Source organism: Camelus bactrianus, chromosome 3 (assembly GCF_048773025.1).
Source record: "Camelus bactrianus isolate YW-2024 breed Bactrian camel chromosome 3, ASM4877302v1, whole genome shotgun sequence".
In the NCBI taxonomy this organism is placed as follows: domain Eukaryota; kingdom Metazoa; phylum Chordata; class Mammalia; order Artiodactyla; family Camelidae; genus Camelus; species Camelus bactrianus.
The window spans coordinates 39,973,191-39,999,174 of NC_133541.1; the positions used below are offsets into that span (position 1 = coordinate 39,973,191).

The 25,984-nt window shown below is 42.0% G+C and overlaps 1 protein-coding gene across 2 annotated transcripts in view; it reads left to right on the plus strand.

The window, feature by feature from the left end:
* RAB3C (RAB3C, member RAS oncogene family) overlaps window positions 1-25,984 on the plus strand; it is a 255,698-nt gene that overhangs the window by 9,910 nt on the left and 219,804 nt on the right. For both annotated transcript variants that reach the window (XM_045525090.2, XM_045525089.2), the window contains exon 2: window positions 10,681-10,908. In XM_045525090.2, coding sequence (XP_045381046.1) covers window positions 10,681-10,908 — 228 coding nt within the window. The remainder of the gene's footprint in view (window positions 1-10,680; window positions 10,909-25,984) is intronic.

Below are 25,984 nucleotides of genomic sequence, written 5' to 3' on the forward strand. Positions count from 1 at the left end.
TATTTAAACAACTGCTTTATTTTGCCAATTAATATATTCCTTAACAGCTTCAACTCTGCGGAAACAAAATGCCTTTTCCAGCGGCAACATGTTTCAGATTGGTTTGAAAAGTTATGTCCCTTTTGTTGAGGTCATGAAATATTCTTCTGTCCACTAAACAGTGAAGCCATCAGGGTGAATGTTCTGGGCCTTCAGTTGCCTAATGACTGGTAAAAAGACAAGTTCTGTGGGTCCCTGATAAACTTTTCTGTAAGCTGATTGGATTGGATCTAGCATTAGGAATTTAGCTCATACAAGCCTAAAAGAGTTTCATTTTGTGCCTACTCGGGCTCCTAACTGAGAAAACCCTGGAACCATAGTCATTTTACTCCTGCACACTCAGCTTTTCATGGTCTGGGAACCCAAATCATAATGTAACTTTAAGAGGTGAAGCACTGAGCCTCTCATCATTAGTCTACCTGCTTTCAGTTGAATTATTTGTTAGTTTTCCAGAGTGACTCAGATGCATGTCTGAGTCTCATCAACTAAAGAATCTTGCTTGTCAACATGGAAGAACAATTTCTGCTAAAACGACCATAGCTTTAGGAGCCTTAAAGAGCTTTAGGAAAGCACATGTTAAGTATCACTTAGCAAGCCATAACACCCACGTGACACACATCTGTGGTGTTTGTAATAAAAGATGGTTTTTCTTTTGAATGTTTGATTCACTGAACACCTGTCTGAGTAGTAGGACTGATGAAAAGGGACAATGGAAACCCAGCACACCTGTGCATGTGAACGCTGTTTTGTAAGTGTGCTTGGGCTAGCTTGTTCTTTGTATAAATAATAGTAGCAGTAGCTTTTGAATGAAAAGCAGGGATGATTATAACTAGAAAAGTGGCACTGTAGATCATTTCAATTGCACAGTCTGGATACTACACAACTAAGTAGACTGCTAACCCACCAGGTTCCTCCAGAATGGTCCAGGTTGCCCCTTTGTCTCATAAATGCGTGGACCACGTGGTGTTTGCTCCTATATCTGACCTACCTGGATGAATGGAATAAGGGAAGAGAAATGTTGAGATTTAGAAGTAATCCATAGCAAATCCCTGGAGGCATTTTTCAAGGACTTAAATGTTTAAAACTAACATTAAACTATTTTAAAATGTTTAATCATGAAATTTTGACGGGAAACACATATTAAAATTAAAATTTAGTTTTTTTGTCCCCCAGTGGGGATTGTTAGAGTATTTTAGTATGTGTTTTTAAGAGAGGTTTCCCCTTATACCACTGGGCATTCTTTCTTCTCAAGAAGAGGTATTCTTGCAAGAGATTTTCTTCATTTTGTGGTTTCAGTTTGGACACTGGCCTCCTGTCGCTGACGGGTACTTTCTTATGCAGTGGAGGGAAGTAAAGTCTTACTGTTGTTACCTGTAAAAATGACTGATGAGGAAAGTCAAGGCTACGTTCCACAGAGCTGAGCAGAGCAGAGCTGCATGTGCTCTAAGAACAGGATTACTACCTCCTATGAGGCTGTGCCTCCGCAGAGCCTGGCAGGGAGCTCACAGTCAGTTGTATCACTGGCCCTCAGAATGTTCTGGCTCCTACCAGGGCAGAGATAATTAACACATTTCTCAGAATTCAGCTTGTTGGGGCAGGCTGGGCATTCTAGGGTAGAGACCCTCTCTGCAGAGTCAACATTATGGGGAGAATGCTAGGATCCTGTTTCTACATCCCATGGATCTGGACCTACCTGTCGGGTTCCTCACTCTCCTCTTACATACATCACTGAGGACATGACAGTGGACACCTGCCCTCGCTTCCATGTGGGCACTGGTCAGTCCAAATCTGACTGACTAAAAGAATCACATGGGGTGATTTAAAAAATTAGATACCTGGTCCCACCTTAAATATTTTAATTTTGCATGTCCCAGGTTTAGAAGTCTTGAATCTAGTGAAGATTTAATTTTGTGTTCTTGAATAGAAATATATCCTACTCTAGAGAGCAGGTATTTGAGAACACAATGTCTGGTATTTCTTGTTACCAAGAAATGATGAGAAAGTGCATATATATTTTATCCATATCCAGGAGGAAAGTTTTAAAGGAGTCTTTACATCTTGCTAAGAGGGAGGCCCTTTCATTTTTATAAATTGGCATCTGCACATAGGATGTATGAATGTCCAGAATGTTTGATGACTTTTTTATTTTTAAACTTCATTTTGTTCTAAAGAAATTGTATGTGGGAAAGATGGCTGCTTGGCTCTGCAAGGTCAAGGAGAGATGCAGGGCCTTGGATTTTCAACCAGTCTTCCTGTTTATATGCCCTTGACACACCTGGTATGACCAGCCATCGCAGCTTGCTGGTCTTAACACTGAAAGTTCTGCTGGGTACCACGAAACCCCTCAGTCCCGGCAGATCAGGAGAGCCACACCCTACGATCAAGACACATGTTGTCTCCAGTCCTAAGGCCATTCCAGACTCTGCAGGGTGTGGCTCTTGGGGAACTTCGCTAGCAGGCCTAGGGTTTCTTTCTCTCTAGTCTTGCTCTTCCAAATCCCAAGCTTTTGTTGACCTTACTTCTCTTTGCATGGAATTTTACTTTTGTGAATACCTTTGGCCATTATTTTAGAGAGGTTTTGACAAATGATGGAATAACCATCATGTATGCAAGATACAATTGATTGATTGTGGACTTAAAATTTTTTTTTATTTCTATTAAGATAGAATTGACATATTACTTTGTGTAAGTCTAAAGTGTACAGCATTTTGATTTGATACATTTTTATATTATAATATGGTCACCACCGTCATTTTATGTTAGCTAACATCTCTGTCACTTCACATAATTATCATTTCTTTTACATGGTGGGAGCAGTTAAGATCTAGTCTCTTAGAGACGTTGAAGTTTATAATATGGTATTGTTGTCTATGATGATACCGTGGACTTGGATGATTTACCAAATTCCATATTAGGAATTAGGTTAAACTTCACCTAAAACCAACTCCAAGGCCCCATAAGAGGACAATTTCCCCATAGTTACTGTGAGTTAGTTCCTGGAACTCCCTTTCTTGTGATTTTTTTTTTAAAGCCATTTATTACTTGGATTTTGTCCCCTTATTAGCCCTCTCCCAATTTGCACGAAAGTCCAGTCACACCCAAAGCTTTCATGAGTTTACTAAACTGGGTGGCAGGCAGTGTCATAGGACAGGTCACATCACAGGGTATATGACTGTTGGCCACATTCCCCTCCCCACAGCCTCTCCGGATCACAAAAGACTTCTGTCTGCACACCAGTCTCTCAGGGTCTCAGGTTCTGTCCCGAGAGGTGTTTTGATGAATGCTCTTTGCTCCGTATCATAATTTTTGAAATGAGAGAGTAAATATAAAGTGCTTATTTTGGTAATTGTGAAACTGCAGAGTGGAAGTATTGGGTATCAAAACCCCTTGCCCTTTAAAGTGAGGGAATGAGAGGGAGCGTGTCCTGTAAGATCAATCACTTCTGTTTCAGAGAGTCGCGCCTGCGGGAGTGGGGAGGAAAGTGGGTGGCTTGTGCATCACTGCAGTGCGGCGAGAGGGATAGCAAAGGTGCTGATGGATGCTTTATTCAAGGGCTTAACGCGTGCCGGCGATTTTACTTTCATGACCTCACTATTGTTCCTATTTTCTAGATGAGAAAGTTGAGGCTTAGACTAGTTAAAAACAAAACAAAAACCTTGCCCAAGTTTACACAACTGGTAGACTTAGGATTCCTTCTCAGCCTGCCTGGCCACAGATCATGTGCTCTTTACCTGTATTCGCATCACACCAAGAATGTGAAATGCTCTTTTGCACAGATATGTCTGCTGCACATAATTTCAGAGCTGGTAGAAAAGAAGTGGAGGGTGTTTCCCTACCTCTTTTCATGCTGTGGTTGTAAAACCTGGATTACCAGCAGCTCGGTGCTCACCACCACCCCAGGATGGCACTCGCGACCCTCTGGTGTCAGCATCCACAAGGATGTGCAGAGCTGTTGGGCAGGGCTCTGCTTCACTGCAGCTGTCAGGATCACATCCCTGGAGTTTGGCGAGCTCTGTGGTCTGCTTCATGGCAGACCTTGCTCACACTCGTCTCTCTGTGGTCTGGGTGGCCCCTTCCCCACAGCCCTGTATAGGCCCTCCCTTGCTGGGAACCCTCTGTAACCACACCAGGAGTGAACTATAGTGTGGGCTGAGAACACTGGTTTGATACTAATAGGAACCATTTTTACATCATTTAATAAACTTTATTTCCTTCTTCTTGACACTGGTAACAAACATCTGTAGATTTCAAAGGAGATGCAAAAATGATTATAATGAATTTTAAAATATATCAAATTTAGGTCATGCCTCTCTTCAACAAAGGAATGGATTTTTTCCTAGAAGCAAAGAGAAGAAGGACACTTTCCTCGTCCACTATTCTCTGTGATTGAAGGCTGAGGCTTGCTAGTTTGGTGAAGGCAAGAATGAATTAGCTGGGCCTTCGTGTCTGTCATTCTTGAAGAATCCATTTGGTCCAGGTCACAAGGGTATAGTCAGTACCCAGACTGAGGGAAGTCAGGATAAACTGTTGAAAATTAAGGACCCCTCTAACTTTAGCTTCCTCTCAGATATCTTAATTTCATCTTTAAAATGGGGATAATGGCTTTGTGTTTCCTGTGCAGTATGGAGGGAGCTTGGAAGTGGTCACTCCCATCCTCACACAAGAAAAAAGCTGAGCAGACTGAAAATTAACAACTCTTTTTAGATTCATCAGAGAATCGAGGCCATGGGGAAGACTACTGCCCCCTAAATTGGAGAGACAGGCAGGTGGATACAGAGAATCACACTTTACTGGCATAGAAAGCTCCAGGGAGATCAGTACTAGGGAGATCAGTACTAGGGTAGGAAAAGCTAAATGTAATTGATGAAGAAAATCTAGACTGAAACTGATGAATCGCTGGAGGCTCAGTGTGGACAAGTCTAAGAGCTAAAAACTCCAGGCGGTCCAGTTTTAGAGTGGGGGGGGGTCTCAGAGTTTTATGAATTTTACCTTCAGGAGCTGATCAAGTTCTCGCAGTGAAGGTTAGAGAAGAATCCCCTCATGCTTCTGGTCAGGGGAGGAGGATGGGGGATGGGAAAGTAGGGGTGGGGAGGGGGAGACAGCCATTTGGAAATGCACTCAGAGCATTCTGTTCCTCTAACCTGGGGTGGGGCTAATAGTTAGATACTGATTTCTGGGGACAAGGAAAGGATGCAGCGCGGTGATGTATGTAAAAGCACAGGGGACAGCGCCGGCAAGAGCTGTTGGTGCAGTTATTTTACAGTCTCCCTGTGCATCGTCTGAGCATTATCCACATGCACTGAAGAAGCTGTGCGTACAGTGGGGTCCAGCGGCAGACTGCAAGGAGTTCTGTGAAACTGAGCTGGAGGAAAACCTTAAAACCTAGAGCAACTAGCATCTTGGAAGTATTACCGTAATTTGGCATACCATCACACACATTCTCTGGCGAGTCCCATGAAATAGTAATTCTTTCCCTGCTAACATGAAAAAAAAAAAAAAGAGAGAGAGAGAGACAAAGATGATTTCCAAATGCTGCCCTACTTTCCCAGGTCTTTCCTCCAGAAGCCAGGTTTAAGTTTTCTAGTGCCCTGACTGCTTCCACTTCCCTGGACAGCATCCTTTCAGCTCAATGGTGATGTGTCCACAGTGACACAAGTGGTATTTATTGCTTCTTGGCTGGCTCTTGCCAGAACAAATGGTAGCAGACATGCAGAGTAATTGCTAGCTGGAGCCCACAAAGAGCATCACAATGCCAGTCCATTCTGAGAGACAAAAAGGGGAGGCAGGTGAACTGCACAGATGAAACCTTCACCAGGAGAAACCACTGGGGGCCAGATGACAGGTGTTTGGAATTCCTATGTTTTAATATTGTCTTTCTTGTCATTAAAATTTAGTCTTTACTTTGGAGCTCTCAGGAATAATTCTTATTACCATTTTCTTTTCTTTTCCCCTAGGTATCAACAATTGAGATTTGAAACTACTTTATGTATTTCCACACTTCCCATATGTATGCCCCATCCTTACTTTTACCCTTCCAATTTCAAAGAATTGCATTTTGTTTTCTGGATAATTTACCCTCGTTCTTCTTCCCACTGTCCCTCGGGCAATAGTTATCTAGTAGTAGAGGGAACACAGTACATTTAAAATGACTTTGTTTTTCTCATCAGATCCACAGAATGGCTCAGTATAGTGCAGATTCTCAAGTGCCTAAGGGAATTCCTGAAAATAATTTGCTTTTCCCATTTATTTTGAAAAACTAACATCAAAAATTCTGAAGTAGGCTGTGGTTGCATGTGTTAGTCAAAGGTAATCAACTTGGCCCCTGGTCAGTAAGACTTCTGGGGAAACTAGAATTGAAATTAAAAATGACACATCAATTAAATCTATGATCTGTTCACCTACTAACCAGGGCACCCCTAGAGGGACAACATCATGTCTTCACAAAGCACCAACTCCCAGGGTTAAGGATTTGCTTCAAACTTGTCGAATTCCTTAATGACATATTGTAGAGGTTTCATATGTAGATTTATATATTCAGCAGTGGAAAAAGTTCTCTGTTATCTGTCTACAAATGCTTAGCATTTTGATCAGTATCTCAAATGAGTATGTAAAATGCATACTGATCAAATTTAGGAGTGACACAAATCTGGAAGGGATAACTGTTATTTTTGATGGAAGGACAAAATGATCAGAACAGTCCGGAATTGTAAATCACAACAAACAAAAGGAAATGTAGTAAGGTACATATGAAGGCCGACACTTCCATTAAAAAAATAAATTGCCCAAGCATAGGATCGGGAGAGGGGAGACCTATGTTTATAACAGCAAATGTGAAAAATGTGCTGAGCATTTGAGGAGACTTTCTTGTTGCGCTGAGTGTGATAAGAGTCTCATTTTACTCTGTGTTGGCCAGATAAAAATCTGGAGTATTGTGACCAATTGTGGGAGCCACACATGGGACTTGGGCATCTGGAGAGATGTCCGTTTCAGTCTAGAAGGTGTGTAGGGGTTTTTGGATGGGTCAGGGGTGCAGAGAGGGGTTAAAGTAGTTGAGATCACCCAAGCAGGAGGAGAGAAAGCTTATGGTGCTGTGATTGGTTCCTTCAGACACAGGAAGTTCTTTCAGATGGAGAGGAATCAACTCTCAATTCATAAGGCAGAATCTACGTCACCATGGCAGAAGCCACAGGGAGGTAGATTTTAACTCAGATCTAGGGAAGAAATATAACAACTGCAGTTGTTCAGCCATGAATTAGGTGCTTCACAGCCTAGCTCTCTCACTCAGGTGAAGGGCCAGGCAAGAATACCACCCTGATTCTGAGGTGCTGGCAAGGGGACACGTGGGATAAGTGGGAAGCTGGGCTACACTGAAGGGTCTTTCCAACCCTCCGTTTCTTTTTTAATTAAATCAAGATTAATGTAATTTAAAGAGAGATCTTTTATATATCTTACAAAATCCAATTTGTTCTCTGAGAAGTGCCTTCATGCTTACTTCTGTTTTTATATTTTCCCATGAAAATTTTGGAAATGGTCACATGACTTAGAATTTAGAAGTGTTATTAAATTTACACTGTGACTATCTCTATGACCCTTTGACATTCATATGCTGTCAGATTGCTTCACTTCTGTTTTCAGTGAGATTAGGGCAGTCAGCTTCTCCATTCTGTGAGCCAGGATTTATTTCATTATTCCAAAGTTTAATGATATGTGTACACATTCTTAATGCACATCTTTGGGGCTCTCTGTGAATCTTATTGGAGGTATAAATCAGGAAATAGTAAAAATAAAAGCAAAAACAACCACACACACCATCTTTAAGGACAGCAAGTTAGTAAACTGTTCTAATGAATCCTTTGGAGAACCTGGCCACATACAGCCACCTGCCTCATCCTCCCTCATCCTACACACCCTCTGGGCTTCCACCACCGTTGCTGCCAATGCAGCTGGTATAATCCATCCTTAAAATAGAACATCTTCTATTTCTCATGCTGGACAAAAACCCAGTATGGTTTCCTCTACCTACATCTCTGCAATTCCATTTAAAAAGTCTATTTTAGTGACAATGTCTATATTTCTGCAGGTTTCAGAATCAGTCTAATTCTGAAATAAGACTTAGGGTTGATAGCAGCTGTCTTTATCACATTTTCTTTCAGGGCAGCCTAGAAATCCACAGGCCTCAGTTGGAATCCCACCTCAGGGTCATGGGAGGCCATCAGGCTGAGAAAACGAGCAACTCTAGGAAATTTATAGTCTGTTTTCTGACTGTGGTTTAACAGAACATACATAATCCAGACCCTACTATCTGGGCTGGTTCATACAAAAGATGGTAAAAAGATCATCTTCACAAAGGCCATTTGCAGGCCTGGTTGAACTTAGCACCTCCATAAGGGGGAGGTGTTCATATATGCTTATGTCTGCAGGAGTAACAAACGAAAACAGTGACCTGGCTCTAAGGGGCGTCAGGAGTCATCAGAGCAAGACATCATTGTTCAAACTGAGAGTCAAGAATCATCATCCTCTTTTTGTCCTTGGTGGGCTGCTTGTGTTGGGGGAAGTTCACCTTAATGTGTGGACTCCTGGGTCAGAAAGGAAAATGATGTATCTGCCTGTTTTATTGGCTGAGTTTTGCCCACTGGCAAACCATCATTCCGAGTTGTATTAAGTGAAGACAGCAATGTGGTTACGTGGGCTTAAAAAGAGAAATGCTGAGGCTTATATTTACTGAGCAAGTATGAAATGCAATCAGAATTTGTATTGCTTCTAAATTTCATAATATATGCAAGTTTTCTTTTTGTCTTTATTCTTGTTCATATAATTGTGTTCTCCTGCTGGCAGTAAGCATTTGTAGAAAGGGAATATGTTATCGCACTATCTCCGTTTTTCCTTTTCCCTCAGTTGTCTTACACACACACACACACACACACACACACACACTCACACACATACCTGACTTGAGCAACCAATGTTGTCTTAGATGAGACTGAATACTGTAGACTGTTTCTAGCATCCCACTGTCTTCTGGGGCTTTTCTCTTTGCCACATCCCCAAGAGAAAGATGTAATTATTAATCAGATTTTATGGGAAGTGAAAAAAGACCATCTAGCCTAGCGCTGAGCAGTAGAACTTCCTGCATTTATGACAGTGCCCTGAACCAGTGTGGTCCAGTGCAGTAGCCACTGGCCCCATGTGGGTGTTGTGTACTTGAAACGTGGCTAGTTTGACTGAGGAACTGAATTTCAAATTTTTATTAAATTTAAGTATAAACAGGCATATGTGACTAGTTGGCTACTGTACTGGACAGCACAGCAATTGTTGAAGAATTCATAGCATCAGAAAGGGTGATGGGAGGAGTAGGGGTAACTAGTGGTAGAGCACATGCTTAACATGCACGAGGTCCTGGGTTCAGTCCCCAGTGCCTCCGTTATAAAAAAGAAAAAGAAGAAGTGATAGAGTAAATGCACTAATCAGTGGGAGTCATCATTCTAACTGCCTCTTTTCAATATGGAGCCAAATGGTACTTAGAGTAATGCAGCAGTGTTTTTGATAGATGTTAAAATGATCACCAAAAATATGAGAAAAAATCCCCTAGAGCATTCATATTTAATAATAAGGATTATTCTCTTTTCTATGCTAGGTGCTTTACATAATCCTGTACAGATATATCATCTATTATTTTCACAAGTGTTCTGAGTTAGATAATGACTTTTTTCCATTTTATGGAGGAGAGGAAACCAAGGTCCACCAGTTTAAAATAATGAACCCAAGGTCATACAGGCAGCAAGTGGTAGAGCCGAGGTTTGAACCCAGGTAGGGTTCTGCATTGATGGATCTCACAATGAATATTTCCCACACTGTCTTTAGAGCACTTGTATTTATCACCCTGGTCCTCACTGGGAAATGGGTTGAGGGGGTGGGTACATTAAGGAATGAGCCCTGGCACGACACCGCCAGATTTGAATCCTGCCTCTGCTACTTACCAAGTGTGTGAAATTGAGCAAATTTCTTAGTACCTGGGAGCCTCAATTTTCTCCTTTGATATGGAAATGATAAAGGTACCCACCTCATAGGGTTGTGGTGAGGGTTAAGTTAACAGTTCCTGGCACCTTGTTTGAACCATATGTATTTGTCATCACCATTATTTTCAATTTGAAAGACTGTCACATGTGTTAGAATGTGGATTTAATGTGGTGTTAATAGATGGACTAGAGCTATGCTTTGGGTGCCCTTCCCCAGAAAATAAGAGACTCTAATAATTCAGATAATTCAGGGAGAAACACCCTGCTGTGCAGCCACTTTGATGTTCCCATCACTGGAATTACAAAGTTTCAGAGTGCACACGCCGCGGCTAGCTCCTCATATCTTTGCTTTTCATGTCTGTCTCCCTTGGTGTCTTTGATTCGTTCTGAATGCTGAGCAGTGACAAACACCAACACAGCTGGAAAGAGCTGTAAGATTTGCTCTTCTGTCTTCCAGCGGGGAATTATTGCCATGGATACCAGCATCAGAGGAGGACTGGGGAGCTCTCTCAACGTGTCTCCTGAGCGGTCTGACATCTGTTTCTGGCAAGGCCAATAATGAGCATGCCGCTAGCTTCGTATCAAATGGGAGACTGATCCACACCTCTTTTGTTTTTCACCACAGATGGCCTCCGCCCAGGATGCCAGGTATGGCCAGAAGGACTCCTCTGATCAGAACTTTGACTACATGTTCAAACTGCTCATCATTGGCAATAGCAGTGTGGGGAAAACATCTTTCCTCTTCCGTTACGCCGATGACTCCTTTACATCTGCATTCGTCAGCACCGTTGGGATCGATTTCAAAGTGAAAACTGTATTCAAAAATGAAAAGAGAATCAAGCTTCAGATTTGGGTAAGTGACTTTGAACTGACTGTTCTTCAGTCTAGGCCGCTGAACATGTAAATGTGAAGGGTAACATTTTCTTCCTTATTCTGCCCCATGGGATCCGTAAGCCTCTGTTTCCAGATTCTTTGACACAGAACATTCTGTTTCAAAGGCTGTGGAGGGATGCCTCTTTGAGGTATGGAGATTGAATTAGGCCTTGTCATTTGATGCCCCTAAGAGTCTTCAGAAGGAAGAAAATCCAAATATCTGTTTGTCGTGGTAGAAAGAACACTCAACAGAAAGTCTGGCTCTTCTATGGTTGATGTGATGGAACATGTCTCTGAGTCCTTCTCTGACATTTCTAATCCACAAAATAGGCAAAGTGAATCTAGCCTTTTTTTAAGTCCCAGGAAGCAGCCTGCCCCGGGCATTTTTAAAAAGAAGGTAAACCACCAAATATAGAGAAACCTTAGGTTTTATCCCTTCATAAGGCCCCAGATAAAATTTGAAAAGGGTCTATTTAATCTTCACTTTGTGATTTCAGTTCTGCAAGTTATGTTTATCCACACAGTCAAATAAAAGGAAACAAATGAAATAAAATACTGATTTTAAACAGGATTTTCCCCTAAGCAGAAGGCTCTTTAATAAGTTTTGAGACCATGTGGCTAGCTTTCTGCCTCTCCCCACCCTCTGCAGGAGATCAGAGATTCCTTAAACGGTTGGGGTAAATTTAGGAGACTAGCAAGTGAAAAACAGAGGGAAAAATGTGTGTGGGTAGCAGGTTCAAGGTGATATAAGAGATGAAGTAACCAAAAAATTGGTTATACCAGGAGAGAATTATGTAATTTGCATTTTTTTGTACATCGTACAGTGAGTGGGTATAATGGTAGAAGTTTTTACAGTTGGTTTGGCCCCCTTTTCCTGTTCATTTGTACCTCTGCCACTCAAGTTGATTTAAGCTATAAACAGGCATTTGCCAAGAGGTGAGGTTTTACCTTCTGAGATGATTCTGATACCTACTGCCACGTGGTGCCGGCGCCAGGGTTGATCTGTAAGACTGATGATAAGCCTACCTCCTCAAATATGGAAAGCTGAAAGACAGACAACTCTCAGAGTAAAGCATTTAACCTTTCTTTTTTTTTTTAAATAAAAGAGCCCTTTATCAAGATATCCATATAAATATACCAGATGCCCTTTAAATATCTTCAAGCTCCTAGGTGTAAAATTTAAAGATACAGGTTATATACACAAATAGGTATCCTCTTAGGTAACTTGCCATAGATTATTACTGATTCTTCAGCCTTCCAAGTCTAATGAGAGCTCAAGGTAAGAACTTGGAAAAGTAGGGCCATTCCCCTTCACTGTTCTGCTGGTCCCCGAAGCCGTTTTTGTTGGGAGGGAACCTCTTTAGAAACACACAGCCCTGTTTTTAGAAAGAGCTGTGTTTATTGTTCATTTTCTCCCAATTGTCATATTGGGATAACTTTCGTATTCAGGCTTAAGAAAGGTCCCTTAACTCTCAGGGGCTTTGACAAATTGAAAATTAAATTAACTTGGTAACTATACATCTCTTAACTCAGTGACCGTGGTCTTTCTGCTAATTTCAAAGAACTGTCATTCCTCTGGCTGACAGCTCCTGGTTTCTGCCCCTCCCTGCTTTATGGGATGTTTAAAGGGATGTTTAAAGATGGTTGTTGTGATCATTTAGGTAAACAACCAACATTGTGCATAAATTCAATCCTATAATCTCTGGCAGTTTCTCAATCTAGGTTTTTGAAATGCTTTATAGAGGTACACAATCATCTGTCCTTAATATAAAACAGCTATAGTTCAAATAATATCCTTTTTTTGAGAATTCTATTCTCATACTTGGAAAAACATTTTCTCAAAACACTCAGTGCTAGTACCAGGCCAGAGCTAACTCCTGAACTTTTCTTGGACACTGAAGTCAAGCTACTTCTGTCCAGGTCTTATTTCTGCATGAAAGTTTCTCTTCTCTGAGCCAAACAAAGCCCAACTCAGATCTCTGAGCTGCTTCTATTCTAATACCTCCTCATGCTTCTCAGTTTCTGTAACTTCCCTCAGAAGCCTCTGACATACAAATCTGTTCAAATTTGTCTCTAATCTTCCATGACCCACCATTTCCCCAAAACCTCCAACTCCTTTCATGCCCCAGTCCAGCCCGGGGCCTCATTCCAGGGCTTTCATTCTGCCATTGTGGGAACACCCACATTCCCTTCAGGGGCCAGCCACTCAGGACCCCTTCACCTAGCCCTCTCCTGAGTCACAGCGGCAGTCTGATGGCCACTGTTCTCTTTGCCAGCAAAACAATCTTATTTCTTCCTCTCAGAGACATTGGGAACTCCTAATGCACCTATGATTCTAGGAGTGTGAAAATGGATTTTTCACTACCATATCCCAACTGGTCTTCTAGAGTGTGAACCATTCAGAAGCAGTGCTATACAAAGATTTGGTGCTCACTGGACTTGTGATATAGTTGGAAAAATAAATGAATACTCATGGGTAACTATGTACTTCTATAAGCAAATACCAGGTTGTATAAATATTATCCGTAGCTAGCGTTTATTGAGCATAAACCTGTGCCAGGCATGATCTGTGCTTTATCGCTAATTCCCACAGCAACCCAACTTCGTATTTGTTATTATTCCTATTTTACCAAAGAAACCTGAAGATGGGACAAATGAAATTACTTGTCCAGGATTATACATGGTGAGAGGCTGGTTCCAGGCCAGGTCTATCAGATTTTAGTACGTTGGCTTGTTCTCTGTCACCATGCTGCCCTAATTAACAAGTCTTCTTGAATGGGGTGCTGGTTTTGTGAAAATGACTATCTTAGACAACGTATCCTGGGATGCTGAAGAGGATGGTTTTGAAAGAGTCTGACCATCTCAATGAATTGAGTCATGCAGGGAAGGGCAGATATGGTAAGGAGTAACAGGGCGCATGCCTGAGGCTAGGCATTCCTGCAGTAATTCTAGGGATGCTTGCTTTTTGCTATCGTGTAAGTATACTGGAAAATATTTAGTTGTGTACAGCTTTTATTGGTTATGAATTAAACAAATTATTTATGACTATATCTGGCCCTGATGTTTTGCCAGCTCATATTTTAATAATCAAATAGCAGTTTTGTTTCAGCTTATAGTATTTTTATGCACTTATATTAATGTGTAATGAATCATTAAGGTGCCCACAATGATCTTAGTCTATACTACACTCTGTTTCTACTTAACACTTCTGACACCAAAGGTGGATTCCCAGATCAGCAATTTTTCATTTCTCTGCAGATACCAACTGGGTGTCCTATAATTTAGTTCCATTCTGATACTAACTATCCAGAGTTAGCACATATCCAACAGGGAAAGGGCTCGGGTCCACAAGCCTACCCCTTCCTCCCCACTCACTTCAGACACCAGTCACAAATCTGGGCCATCTGTACTCCTGACCTACAGGCTATACATTGGCAGGTCCCGCAATCGTATATTTCAGGGTTGACAAGCTGTTAGAACAGCTCACAGAACTCGGGAAAACAGTTGGCTTACTATTCCTAGTTTATTAGAAAGGCTACAACTCAGGAACAGCCAGATAGAAGAGATACATGGGGCACATTTTTGTAGAGAAGGATGGCCACAGCTTTCATGTACTCTCTGATGTGTCGTCATCCTGCCCAGCACCTTGATGTGTTCACCAACCCAGAGGCTCTCCAAACCTCATCCTTTAGGGTTTTTATGGAGCTCCGATTACATAGGCATGATTGGCCATTGGTGTTGAACTCGATCTTCAGCCTGTCTCCCCTCTGGAGGTCCCTGGGGGGTGGGACTGAAGGGTCTCACCTTTTGATCACATGGTTTGTTCTTCTGACAACCAGCCCCCATTCTGAAGCCATCTAGGTGCCCACCAAGAGTCACCTCATTAGCATAAGCTCTGGTACAGGTGAAAGGGGCTTATTACGACTGAAAAAAGATGCTCCTTTTGCCCCATCACTCAAGAAATTCCAGGGGTTTTAGGGGCTCTGTGTCAGGGACCTGGAGGAAGACCAAATATATGTTTTTCATTCTATCACAATATCACAACCTATTGTATATTTCAGAGGAAGAGAAGCCAAGTTCTTCCATTGTAATGAAAACCATCATGGATTAGTCCAATGCATTATTACCAAGACAGGCTACAGATATTTTAAATTGCCCATAAATAGAACTGTTTCCAGGGTAGGAGATGAAGATACATAGAGAAGTTAAGTGATTTGACCTTACCTTACAGTTAGTGCCAGAGCAGAGTTTAAAGCCCAGGTCTCATGCTAGTTGAGCCAACCTGATTGCTCCTACACCAAGTTCTCTCTCAAGGTTAGTGTGGTGTTAGGACAATTGTGATAATTCTCATACCTGGTTGCCAGTGTTGCCATCAGGCATAGGAACCATCCAACTTGAGGCCAGATTTCAAGTAGTAGTATTTCTGAAATGTCAAGAGGGAAGAGCCTGGGTGGGAAGACTTCCCTGTTTTTCCACTTGATGAATTGCTTTTTGCATGTGCTGTGTAGCGGTTTTATGAGACTACAAACTGGAGTACTGGATTTTCAACAGTCCACTTTCAAAGAGAGCATTTTAACAACTAGTAGAAATATTGACATTTCTTCCTTGACGTGTTACACCACCTCTCTGTGGAAGTTCGTTGTTGCCTTGGAATAAACTTGTTTAGAGAAATATCATCGTTTGTTTGTACTTAGGTACAAACTCTGTATTTGTTTAGTATGTTTATGAATCTTTCTATTCTTTACTATGTTAATATTTCTTATTGCACTTTTATTATCATTTTTGTGATTTTCAAGTCAAAATTTTTCAAAATTTTTGAGATTTCAAGTATTAGAGCTGGTTCTTTGATTTTATATGTCTATTTAATCCTATTAAGAATATATTGGAGAAAAATGTAATGTAGTTTTTCACTTTAATTATAGAAAAATATTTCACAACTGGGGTCTATCTTACTTTACTTCTAATTTAGAAGTAGTTTAGCCTTGGGAAGGACTCTGTAGAGTGGGTATCTTCCCAGTGATTGGACTGAAAAATGACTGTGACGCCCGCTGCTAAGAACACCTCCGTGTTCACTCCCGGTGGCTAGGCTACCACTATGAGAGCTTTGAGGTCTGCAGCAACCTGCAAAGCAAGGAGTGCTGGCAATTATTAAAACTAGACTGTGTAGAGAGCCAGGTTGGTCAGTGCGGTTCCCTTGAATAAATGACAACTTCCTTTGCTTCAAGAAAGCACATGGCTCTCCTTTTTCAGTTGGGTCTACGTTGTTCAAGTCCAAAAATCAAGGTTGACTTTAACTAATGAAAGACTTAGCTTAAAAAATCCATAGCTTAATTAGAGATTAAAGGTTTAAAATGGCAGGGGACAGGTAGGCAGAGGGGATTACTTAAGATTTAGAACAAGCATTTTAGCATTTTTGCATTCTCTTTTCCCCCACCTTCACCGCTCTTTGTCTTGCCTCTCCCTCCTTCCCTTTTCCTCCTCCTCTTCCCTTTTTCACTTCTGAGCTCTTTCCAGGCTGAGTTAATAGGAAACTCACCCCCATCGTGTTCAGAGATCAGGGCTGCTACATTCAGAGGCACATGTTGTGCACTGGACAAGGACACCAGCCAGGGGTCAAGTGGGGCCACTCTCCAGCCAGAGCACCACTTACTGAGCTGTGCTTGGCTCCAGGAAGGGATGCCTTTTCCTTTCCACAAAGGTGCCACCTGCTTATCAAGCATGTGCTACTGGTCCACATGCAGCCAAAGGGGATTCTGATTCCTGTACAGCAGCCAGACACTCAGGCAGTAGCTACATCGGAGTCTGATGCAGGAGATGGATGAACAAACTGAGAGAGTTCAAGCCCTGCTTCCCCGGCTGAGTCCTGGAGGAAGAAGGCATTTTTAAATATATGTTTTATTGTTATTTGGGTGTGGCAAGGTTAACAGATCGGAAGGTAACTGCCATTGAAATGGTAGTTTGTTATGCTCGCAGATTTGAAGAGAAGGACACATGGGCTTGGGGTGGTGGGCACCCTGGGAATGAGGGGAACCCCTGGGTGGGCCAGGAGGTAGAGGGGGATCTGTGACCAGAGCTTCTATGGTGGTTTCTCAGTAAGGACTGGGCCAGGCAGGGTAAGCAGGTTTGGAATTAGCTAGTTTGAATAACTTCATCTGGCCTTGGGGTGGACAGGCTTCCCTAAGTTGTCCGGTGCCTGGCCCTGGGCTGATGAGGGCAGGGGCTAGTGGCCCAGAGCGTGAGAGCACCAGGAGGGGAGCTCGGGATCGGTTGGTTTGCCCTTGAAAAGTAAGCTCCGTGTGTTGTTTACTTTCTGGGAGAATTGACTCACTCTAGGCGGGTCCATCCCTCCAGGGTCACCAAAGTCATGGATGTCAAAGTGTCTGAATAGGGAAGTAAAAGATATGCTTAATACAGAAGGCAGATTCTGGGAACCCCAGGGGTAGCTTCTGTCCCTGATTCCACTCTGACGGTTGTTCATGATCTCAGCCACTCTCACCGCAGGCTCAGTGCGTTTTTGGGTCTCAGTATTTAGAGACCCTGAACACTGGGGTCAGGAAAAGATCTTTCAGATTTTCTGGTCCAAGCCTTCATCTGATGATAACACTGAGGAGAGCATCACTTACTGAACCCAGTGTTGACCCTTAAGTAAGCACTTTATGTTTATATGCATTTTAGAATTAATTTTTCTGCCACAATCTCATGAAAGAAGGTTGTGTTATTCACCCCATTTTATAGATGAGGAAACAGAGAATCAGAAAGATAAAGGGATTTGCCCAAAGTCACAGCTGGGAGGTTATGGACATTGCCCAAGTTCAGAAGCAGGATTCCAACTAGCACATGGACTCCAAAGCCAGTGCACTTGACATTGTGTATAAATGAGGGCCAGGAAGGCCAAGTGATTTGTTGGATGTCTGCAGGGAATCCGATCTGCAATCCTACCTATTTTAATCCCTAGCAACTACTTTTTCCACAGCATGTAATTGCCCAGTATCTTTCTATAATTCTCTCATTACCTGTTTCAAGAAATTATTTATAGTTACAGAAAGGAATCATTTATTTTGCTTGATACTTGTATCTGCCAGCATGAGCGGATTGTGTATCATCTGTCTTGTGTTTAAAACACATAGAAATGCACAGTAGGAGGGACTGGAACACCGTCGGCTCACTTCTTGCACGTAGTGGGGGCTGCCTGTCTCCGCTGTCGGGAAGCTTGCATATGAAGAAGAGTGTGTGGAGGGAAGCACTTGAATGCAGGGATGCGTACCTGCGGGAACGCCTGTAATCTCTGCATTTGGTGCTCACTTAGCCTAGTCACCCTGCCCACTGATTTGAGGATGGTGTTCATTTCCTCTAGTCTGTGAATAAGGCGCCATCATTTTCTGTGCAGGCGAGTTCCTTAAGAGAACCACCAAAGCTGGTGACAGCTGCCAAGACCAGTCCTGGTGCCGTCATTTGCATGCTCTTTTCCCTCCATCACAGTTCTTCTAACTTAGCATCTGCTTCTCTGTAGAGATTGAGAAAGGCAAGATTTATTTTCCCTCCTGAGAGGAAGCTGGTACTGTCTATGAAATGTCAAGATGCATGAAAACATTCACTCTGTCAGACAGCCACAAGCATCAGGTCCCACATCCCGCTGTGTTCAAACCACTCTTCACAGCATTGACAAAAGCAAAGGATGGTACCGCCCTTGTTCCTGGCCCAGTAGGGCTTACCAGCCCTGTGGGAAGACAGGAAAACAAACATGGGAGAAAAGATCACCCTGTGGTTCAGTTAAGTGTGGGCCATCCAGGGGCAGGTTGGGTGACCCAGTGTCAGGGACAGGAACCCTGGAGTCTGGCCATCGGGATTCAAATACTGACCCTGGTCTCACTAGCTGTGTGTCCTCAAGCCCTAACTTCCCTGAGCCTCCATTGACTTCTTTGTGAAACGAGACAAAATGACACCTACCCCTTGCTGCTAAGTATTTGCTAGAATAAATACTATACCTAGTTCAATGCTAGGTGTAAAACTAACAATAAACGTTAGTTTTCTTCTTTTCTGAAGAGTGCACCAACTTGCAAACTTTTGTACTCAATTAAGTGATTTAATTGAACCAAGTATTTGTTGGGTGCCTACTATGTGCCAGGCACTGTGCTGGGTGCTGGGGATACAGTTGTGGAGCAGGCACAGGGTTGGCCATTGGGAGCCAACCATCGAATGGAGGGGTGGATGAGAGAAGTCGTAATTCATCTTCTGTGTTGAATGCCCAGAAGCCAGAGCACAGGACACCTGGGGAAGATGCCTAACTCGGTCCTGAGGACTCTGGGAAGGCTTCCTGAGAGCAGCTGTATCTGAGCCAAGAACTGACAAATGAAAAGAAATTATTCATTCATTCACTTCATCAACATCTATTGAGTTTTTACTATGTACCAGACATAGTGAATGAATTTGGGATTGAAAGTAAATAGCACCAAAAACAGAAATTGTGTTAGTGCTGGGGAGAAATAATCAGAACGATCTGATAAATGAAAAACAATATCGGAAGAGGGAAAGGGTACCTTCGTTAGATGATCAAGGCAGGTTTATATGAGATAATTGAGCTGAGACATGGAAGATAAGGAGCCAGCTATTTGAAGAACAGGGTGAGCTTTTCTCTCACTGTCTCTCTGCCTCTGTCTCTCAAAAAGACAGGTTTTCAAAAGTGAGAGTGTATGTTTTCTGATATTCTTCCACCATAGGTTCATAGAGAGCATTTATTGCCTACTGTTTATTTACCAAATCCTGACTCTCCTCCCACTTTACCCTCCATTTGAGCAAGAGTGGATCTAGATTATTAGGCCCTGAGGCTTTTACAGTGTTTGATGATCCTCTTTAAGGAACAAGATAGAAAAATACCTAACTTTTGCAAAAGTAGCAAAGATCAGAGGAACGCATTGCTGGGGCCCCTTGGAAGAAGCCTAAAATTTAATCTTCCATCAGCTTCGTGGCCATTCATCTCTGCACTTGCAGAAAGTTTACCTGCTTGTCTGTAGGGACTGAAGGACACATGGCTGAAGAGAAGCTGTTACAACTGGTGTAAAAGAGGAATGTATGGTGGGTGTGTGCAGGCGAAGGCGTGCTGGGACAGTGGGAGAGAGAAGAGGGGTGTTGGGGCAGGAGCCTGGATTCCTGCGGCAAATGTCTTAACCTTTCTTTCAATGCATCACTTATCTGATCTTGAAAAGGAAAGACATGGACCCCACTAAAACAGAAACAGAATCGACATTCCACGATCCCTAATGTGCCAGGTACTGTTGTATGTGCTTATAGGTGTCAAGTCGTCTACTCCTCACAAAACCTGTGAGATAGATGTTCTCATCTTCAGTTCCCAGAGAAGGAAACTGAGGTGCAGAGAATGTGAATAACTTGCCCAGGGTCACGTAGCTGATGAGTAGTTAGCAGATTTGAGTGTGAGCCATGCAGCTTTGGAGCCTTTTCTCTTAATGCCCTTTCTCTAGAAATGCCACTTTTGAGTAATTGCTCCGGACCAGCCACTGTGCATATTTTATTTTTAATACTTACTACAGCCTTGAAGTATTGGTATTAATATAGCTCTTTTTAAAGGTGTGAGGAAGCCAAGACTCAGGGAGGTTAAATAATTTTCTCCTACTCACATAGCTCTTTCTACTGCTTTTAGAGTAACTTTGAACTTTGTAAGTCTGCGGTTAAAGAAAAAATCAGAAAGTAGCCAACAATCAATGGAATAAATATTTTTTCAGAAATATATCGTGACATATATTTCATCCAGACTGATATCTTTCATGGTCCTCTTGTCATCCTAGTAGTTCCAGAAGTAGTTCCTACTTGTAGCCCGAGAGTGCTGCTCTCAAATCTTCTGAATAAGGGACTACCACCTTTGGAAGCAGAGAATGGGAATTCTGCACAAGTGAAGTTCCAGATAACTGAACACTTAAATTGCCAAAACTTTAAACAAACTAAATATTTTAATGAAAATCTTTCTAATGTGGGTTGCCTGTTTACTTCCCTTAGGAGGACACGAAACTAAGAACATGAAAGATGAGTGAACTTGTCTTGGACTCTCAGGGTTCTCAGTACGAGTCCGTTGGGGATGATGGCTTCACTCTGTAGTCACCAAATGATATTTTCTGTAGTCTTAGATCTATTTATATATTTCTTCTCTTTCTTTGATATCACCCTACCCCCCGCCCCCTTCATGTTTCTGGCTGTTTTCCTCTCCCATTCTCATTTTTCACTTCCATTGTATTGCTTTGTAAATCAAGTTCTCTGTCCTTAGCCAAATTGAGAGCAAAGTAACTCAGGGTGAGAGTAAGAGGGTTTTTTTTTAATTACTATGCATGAGCTTTGGTGTATGGATGCTGGAAAGTCTAATTTGACTTCACAGAAGCCTCCCTTTGTTATTGTATTGTTATCTTTACAAATTTATCAATAAAAATGTTAAATCTGCTGGAACACATCGGTGTTCTTTTGACATTAGGCCTCTTCTAGACTTCTTTGGATTTAAATTCCCCTAAGATGTCAATATCACATAGTGGTTTTTGTGCTTGAAAATGGAACTCAAAGCAATGCTGTCTGGGTTTAAATCTTAGTTCTAAGGCTTATGGCTGTGTGACCTTGGGCCAATTAATTAACTTCTCTGTGCCTTAGGTTTTCCTTCTGTAAACTGGGGATAATAATAATAACACTTTGCTTATACTTTTTGTAAAGACTAAATAAAATGCTATTTATAAAGTTTCTAGCATAGTGTCTGACACATAGTAAGTGCTCAATAAATAAATCATTTTTGTTTCTCAGTCTCCTGCATTTTGCCAATATTGACCTCACCTACCTAACTCCATACTTTCTGGGACCGTACATATACTTTTGGGGTCATAAATTGCCAGCTCTAATGTAGGCAGACATTTATATGAGGAATTTCCTTTTGGTGTCCTGGCATGGTAGTGAAATATACAGGCATATTGACAAGGTGGAATAGCTTCTGGATACCTGGATTCCTCTCAGTGGCCAATGGTAAATTTTAATCTGCCCAAGTGCAGTCAGCTGTGTTGTTGAGATGTTTCTTGGTGTTTTGGAGCCATCTGTGCATTTAGATAGAGCCATCAGCTGCACAGGGAAGGCAGACCCATAAGCCTATTTATTAAATGCTCATAAAAGTGATGTCCTGCCCTGTAACAAAACAATTATCCATCATTAGTTCCATGGAGAGCTGCTATTAAAATACTGGGATATAATTTCCTCAGGATATTGCTGAGTGATACTGGCAGCTTCTGATCTAAGATGTGGGCTGTGTCTGTCACCAAGTCACTCATTATTATTTCTCTATTAAGTTGTTTAAAGTGATACTGAACTGACTGCTTGTTCTGACATTATATAAACACAGCTTACATCTGGGTACAAATGAAGCATTTTATTACTTCATATTTGTTTCTTCAGTCAGATTTAAGGAGAAAGCACAGCATTTCCAAGCTAGATAGTACTTATTTTCGGTGTTATGAATATTTTCCCCTTCCTGTCTTTGCTCTCAGAACACTGATTTTGCTAGCCCTGAACATTGCCACTGTGACAACTCGACCACGCTAGGTAATGGCAAAAGCAAGAGTGAGCATCATTGACAGAAATCACATGACCCAACCCACTGATGTATAAAAAGAAATGGAAGGCAAAGTTTCCACCTTCAAGAAGTTTATAGTCTTTGAAAACAACTTAATCAATCCTAGAATGTCTATAAAGTATCATATGCAAAACAATGGAGTATCAACTGAAAGTTCAAGGGAGACAGAAAATTACAAAGAATTGAAGTGGGTGAAAGTATTAACAGAGTCTGCGGAAGAAACACACCAGGTGATTTAGGAGAGTTTAATGGTGTTACAGAGGTGTGTGCAGGGTTTAGGGAAGCAGTAAGGGATGGTGCAGACCCCAGAGCCATTCCACCCCTTGGAATGAAAGAAACAGGGACCAGGAGAGAGCTGCTGCCCGTCATTGGCTCCACAGGGAAGGGGCCAGGGAAAGAAATGCCCAGGTGTGTCATTCCTCCTGCCCCCTGACCTTTCACCTGTTCCTCTCACTGGCCAAGCCCCCCTGCCAGGGAGCTGCCAGCAAGGGAGCTCTGTTGGAGCAATTCACAGGAGTCAGCCCCCTGGGGCACAGAGCTGGTTGGAATTGGGTACAGGGGATCAAAAGGCGCAGGCACACATCCGGCACAATGAAGAAGGTAGGATCAGATTTATATTTTCTATATAAAACTTCAGTTATCAGGTAAGAAGGCATACAGCCCAAATACACATTTTGGAGAATCTGGATCATAGATATTATATGGCTTGCTCTTCATATATTCATACCCCTGATAGTTTGAATAATATGATACATTTTACAACTTTTGTCTTGTTTTACTTTGGCTTACCACAGGGTCCTCCCTAACTGTTTCAAGGGGACATTCACTGGATAATTCTGTCAGGGGCTAATGAGTTGGCCCTTTGAACACATACCTACCTGGCTATTAATGTTTTGCTTCAGAAGAATTTTCACTCAAATCTGGGGGAATATCTGCATAGAAAAAAAAAATACTAGTGCACCCAGGTCTTCTATCTCATCCTCTCTTAAGTGCTCCAGCATCCTCAGAAAAGGGAAAACAAATGGTCTGAGAACTTTGGCAACAACAGCCAGTGAGGGGTGGGGTTTAGTCATGGAGAACTCAGGAAAGCCAGGCACTACAGGGGTGCAGAAGGTCAGAAGGCCCTGCTCTGCCCAGGATCGCGCCCTGCTGCCAGCCCCCCACAAGTGTGTCCCCAGAGGAAGAGCAAGGCAATGCATTTCTTCATAAGACTAAGTTTTTATTTCAATTTAAAGCATTTAACATTAAAATAATAGTATTTAATTAATTTCTTCCCAGTCTTTTGGTAATCTGGTGGATCTAGTTTTTTTTTTTTTTTTTAAATCTTTCTTGGGAAAAAACATGGCCGTTCTGTCAATGACCCATTTGTATGTGTGTATTATATCGACCTAAGTAAAGAGGCAAACTGAGGCAAACTCTACATCATGCAAGGTGAGTTTATTCAGGAATAACAGAGGAGTTGTTCTTCAGGACTAGTAAACTGTAGCAAGCTCCTTTGAGGCTTTGGAGTCAGCTGTCTTTATGGGCAGAGATGGCCAAGAGGGGAGGGTTCAGTTAGAGTCTGTTAAAATAAAACACAAATGAAGAGCAGCTTTGAAAATCCCCTGAGCAGACAAAATCAGTCGTCATACAGCCAAAGCTCACATTAGTTTATTTTGCAAGACCAACCCAACTTGGGTCATTTCTTGTCCATGCCTCTGGAAACCATAAGCAGAACTTCCCAGGGTTGCTATCAGGCAGCTCCTGGATCAATTTTTTTTTTTTTTATCATTTAAAAAATTCCAGTATTATTGGTTTTCTGTGAATCAGGCATTTACCAGAAATTGGTCTCTCAGTGCTTAAGTTAGTTTTCCTGAGGACACATGCATATGATTTTTCCATTTTATATCCTTTGGTTCCATTTCAAGTTGAAATTATTTTCTCAAAATTATTACTATTATTTTGGTCTTGGGAGCCCAGAAGTGTGGGAATCAGTGATGCCGGTGGGTGTGGTACAACTCTCTGGGCTGTCACTGTGTTTTAGTCAGACAGACCCCAGCATGGCTTTGTCTAAAGGACCAGACATTTATGAGTGATCGCTCTGTGCCGTACAAAGTGCTAGACTCTGGAAGCAAGGGAACCAAGGGTTTTGAAGCTTCCTGTCTTCTGGCGACTCACAGGATAATGGCACAGAAACAAGTGTGGAAATAAATGAAGAACAATCAAAGGAGAGAAGCAAAGGCTCCTTATGCTGAGCTTGGCAGAGCAAGGGCGTCAGCCACCATCACATGTATTTTGGCAGAGAGTGAAGGGCAGGCAGAGGAGTGGAAAGCTTTCTAGAGGAGAAAAGGGAAGGCTCTAGGTAATGTCCTGAGTGATTGGATGCTGCTGGCAGGGGAGGTTGTAGGCAGGGCAATTAGAAGTGTACATCCTTTATGATTAGTTAGGGGTGCGTAGTTGGCTTTCTCTGATTGGTCCTGAGTCGGAAGTGGGGACAACAATTAGAAGAAGCTGTCAGTTATTAAGGACGTCCAGACCCTTTGGGTCCAGTTGTTTACAGATCTTATTATTTAGCTTCTTGAATTGCCACTAGAGATAGCAGTCTGATATCTCTCCGTGCAAGTCTGATACAGGAGGCTGGAGTCCTGGGTTGTTTATTGGAGATAAGGGGGTTGGTTTCCCAGGCAGGTTGCTGCAGGTTGTGGATCAAAGTTTTATTTCTATGTATGGTCTGCTCATTGTCCATTTGTATATTCAGTCTCACAAGTAAGCCAAACACAAGGCTAGCCTTAATAAGAGCAGCAAGAGAGATAGCACAAGGAGAAATAATGAGTTTTGGTGTCTGGTGATTTGATTCTGAGCAAATTATGTAACCGTTATGTCTTAAAAGAATATTTGCCTTATAGGGTGTGAAGAATACCGTAATGTGTAATGTGCCTCATATGGTGTTCTTGCATCTTTTGGGCCCATTTGTACTGTTAAAATTTATTGAGGACTCCAGTGTGTATGTGGGTTATATCTGTTGATACTCACTGTGTTAGAAATTAAAACTGAACAAAATTTACTAATTCATGTAAAATAGCAACAGTCAATACATTGCACATAAACATGAATTCCACACTTTTAATGAAAAGAAGTACATTTTGAAAAACAAAAAATAGTGAGAAAAGTGATAAGGTTTTATGTTTTTGCAAATCTCTTTAATGTCTGGCATCATGCAGGACAGCTGGATTCTTCTATCTGCTTTATCGTGCAATCTGTTGCTGCATCACATGTCATGTAACCTGTAACTTCTGGAAAGCTCTGCTGTACACTGTGAGAGAATGAAAAAGGCAAATGACAGCATAGTATTATTTTAAAGTAATTTTGACCTCAGAGACCTTCTGAAAGGGTTTGGGGGCCCCCAACCCATATTTTGAGTACAACTGCTGTAGCTCTCAAATAAATTATTAATAACATTAGCAGAAGA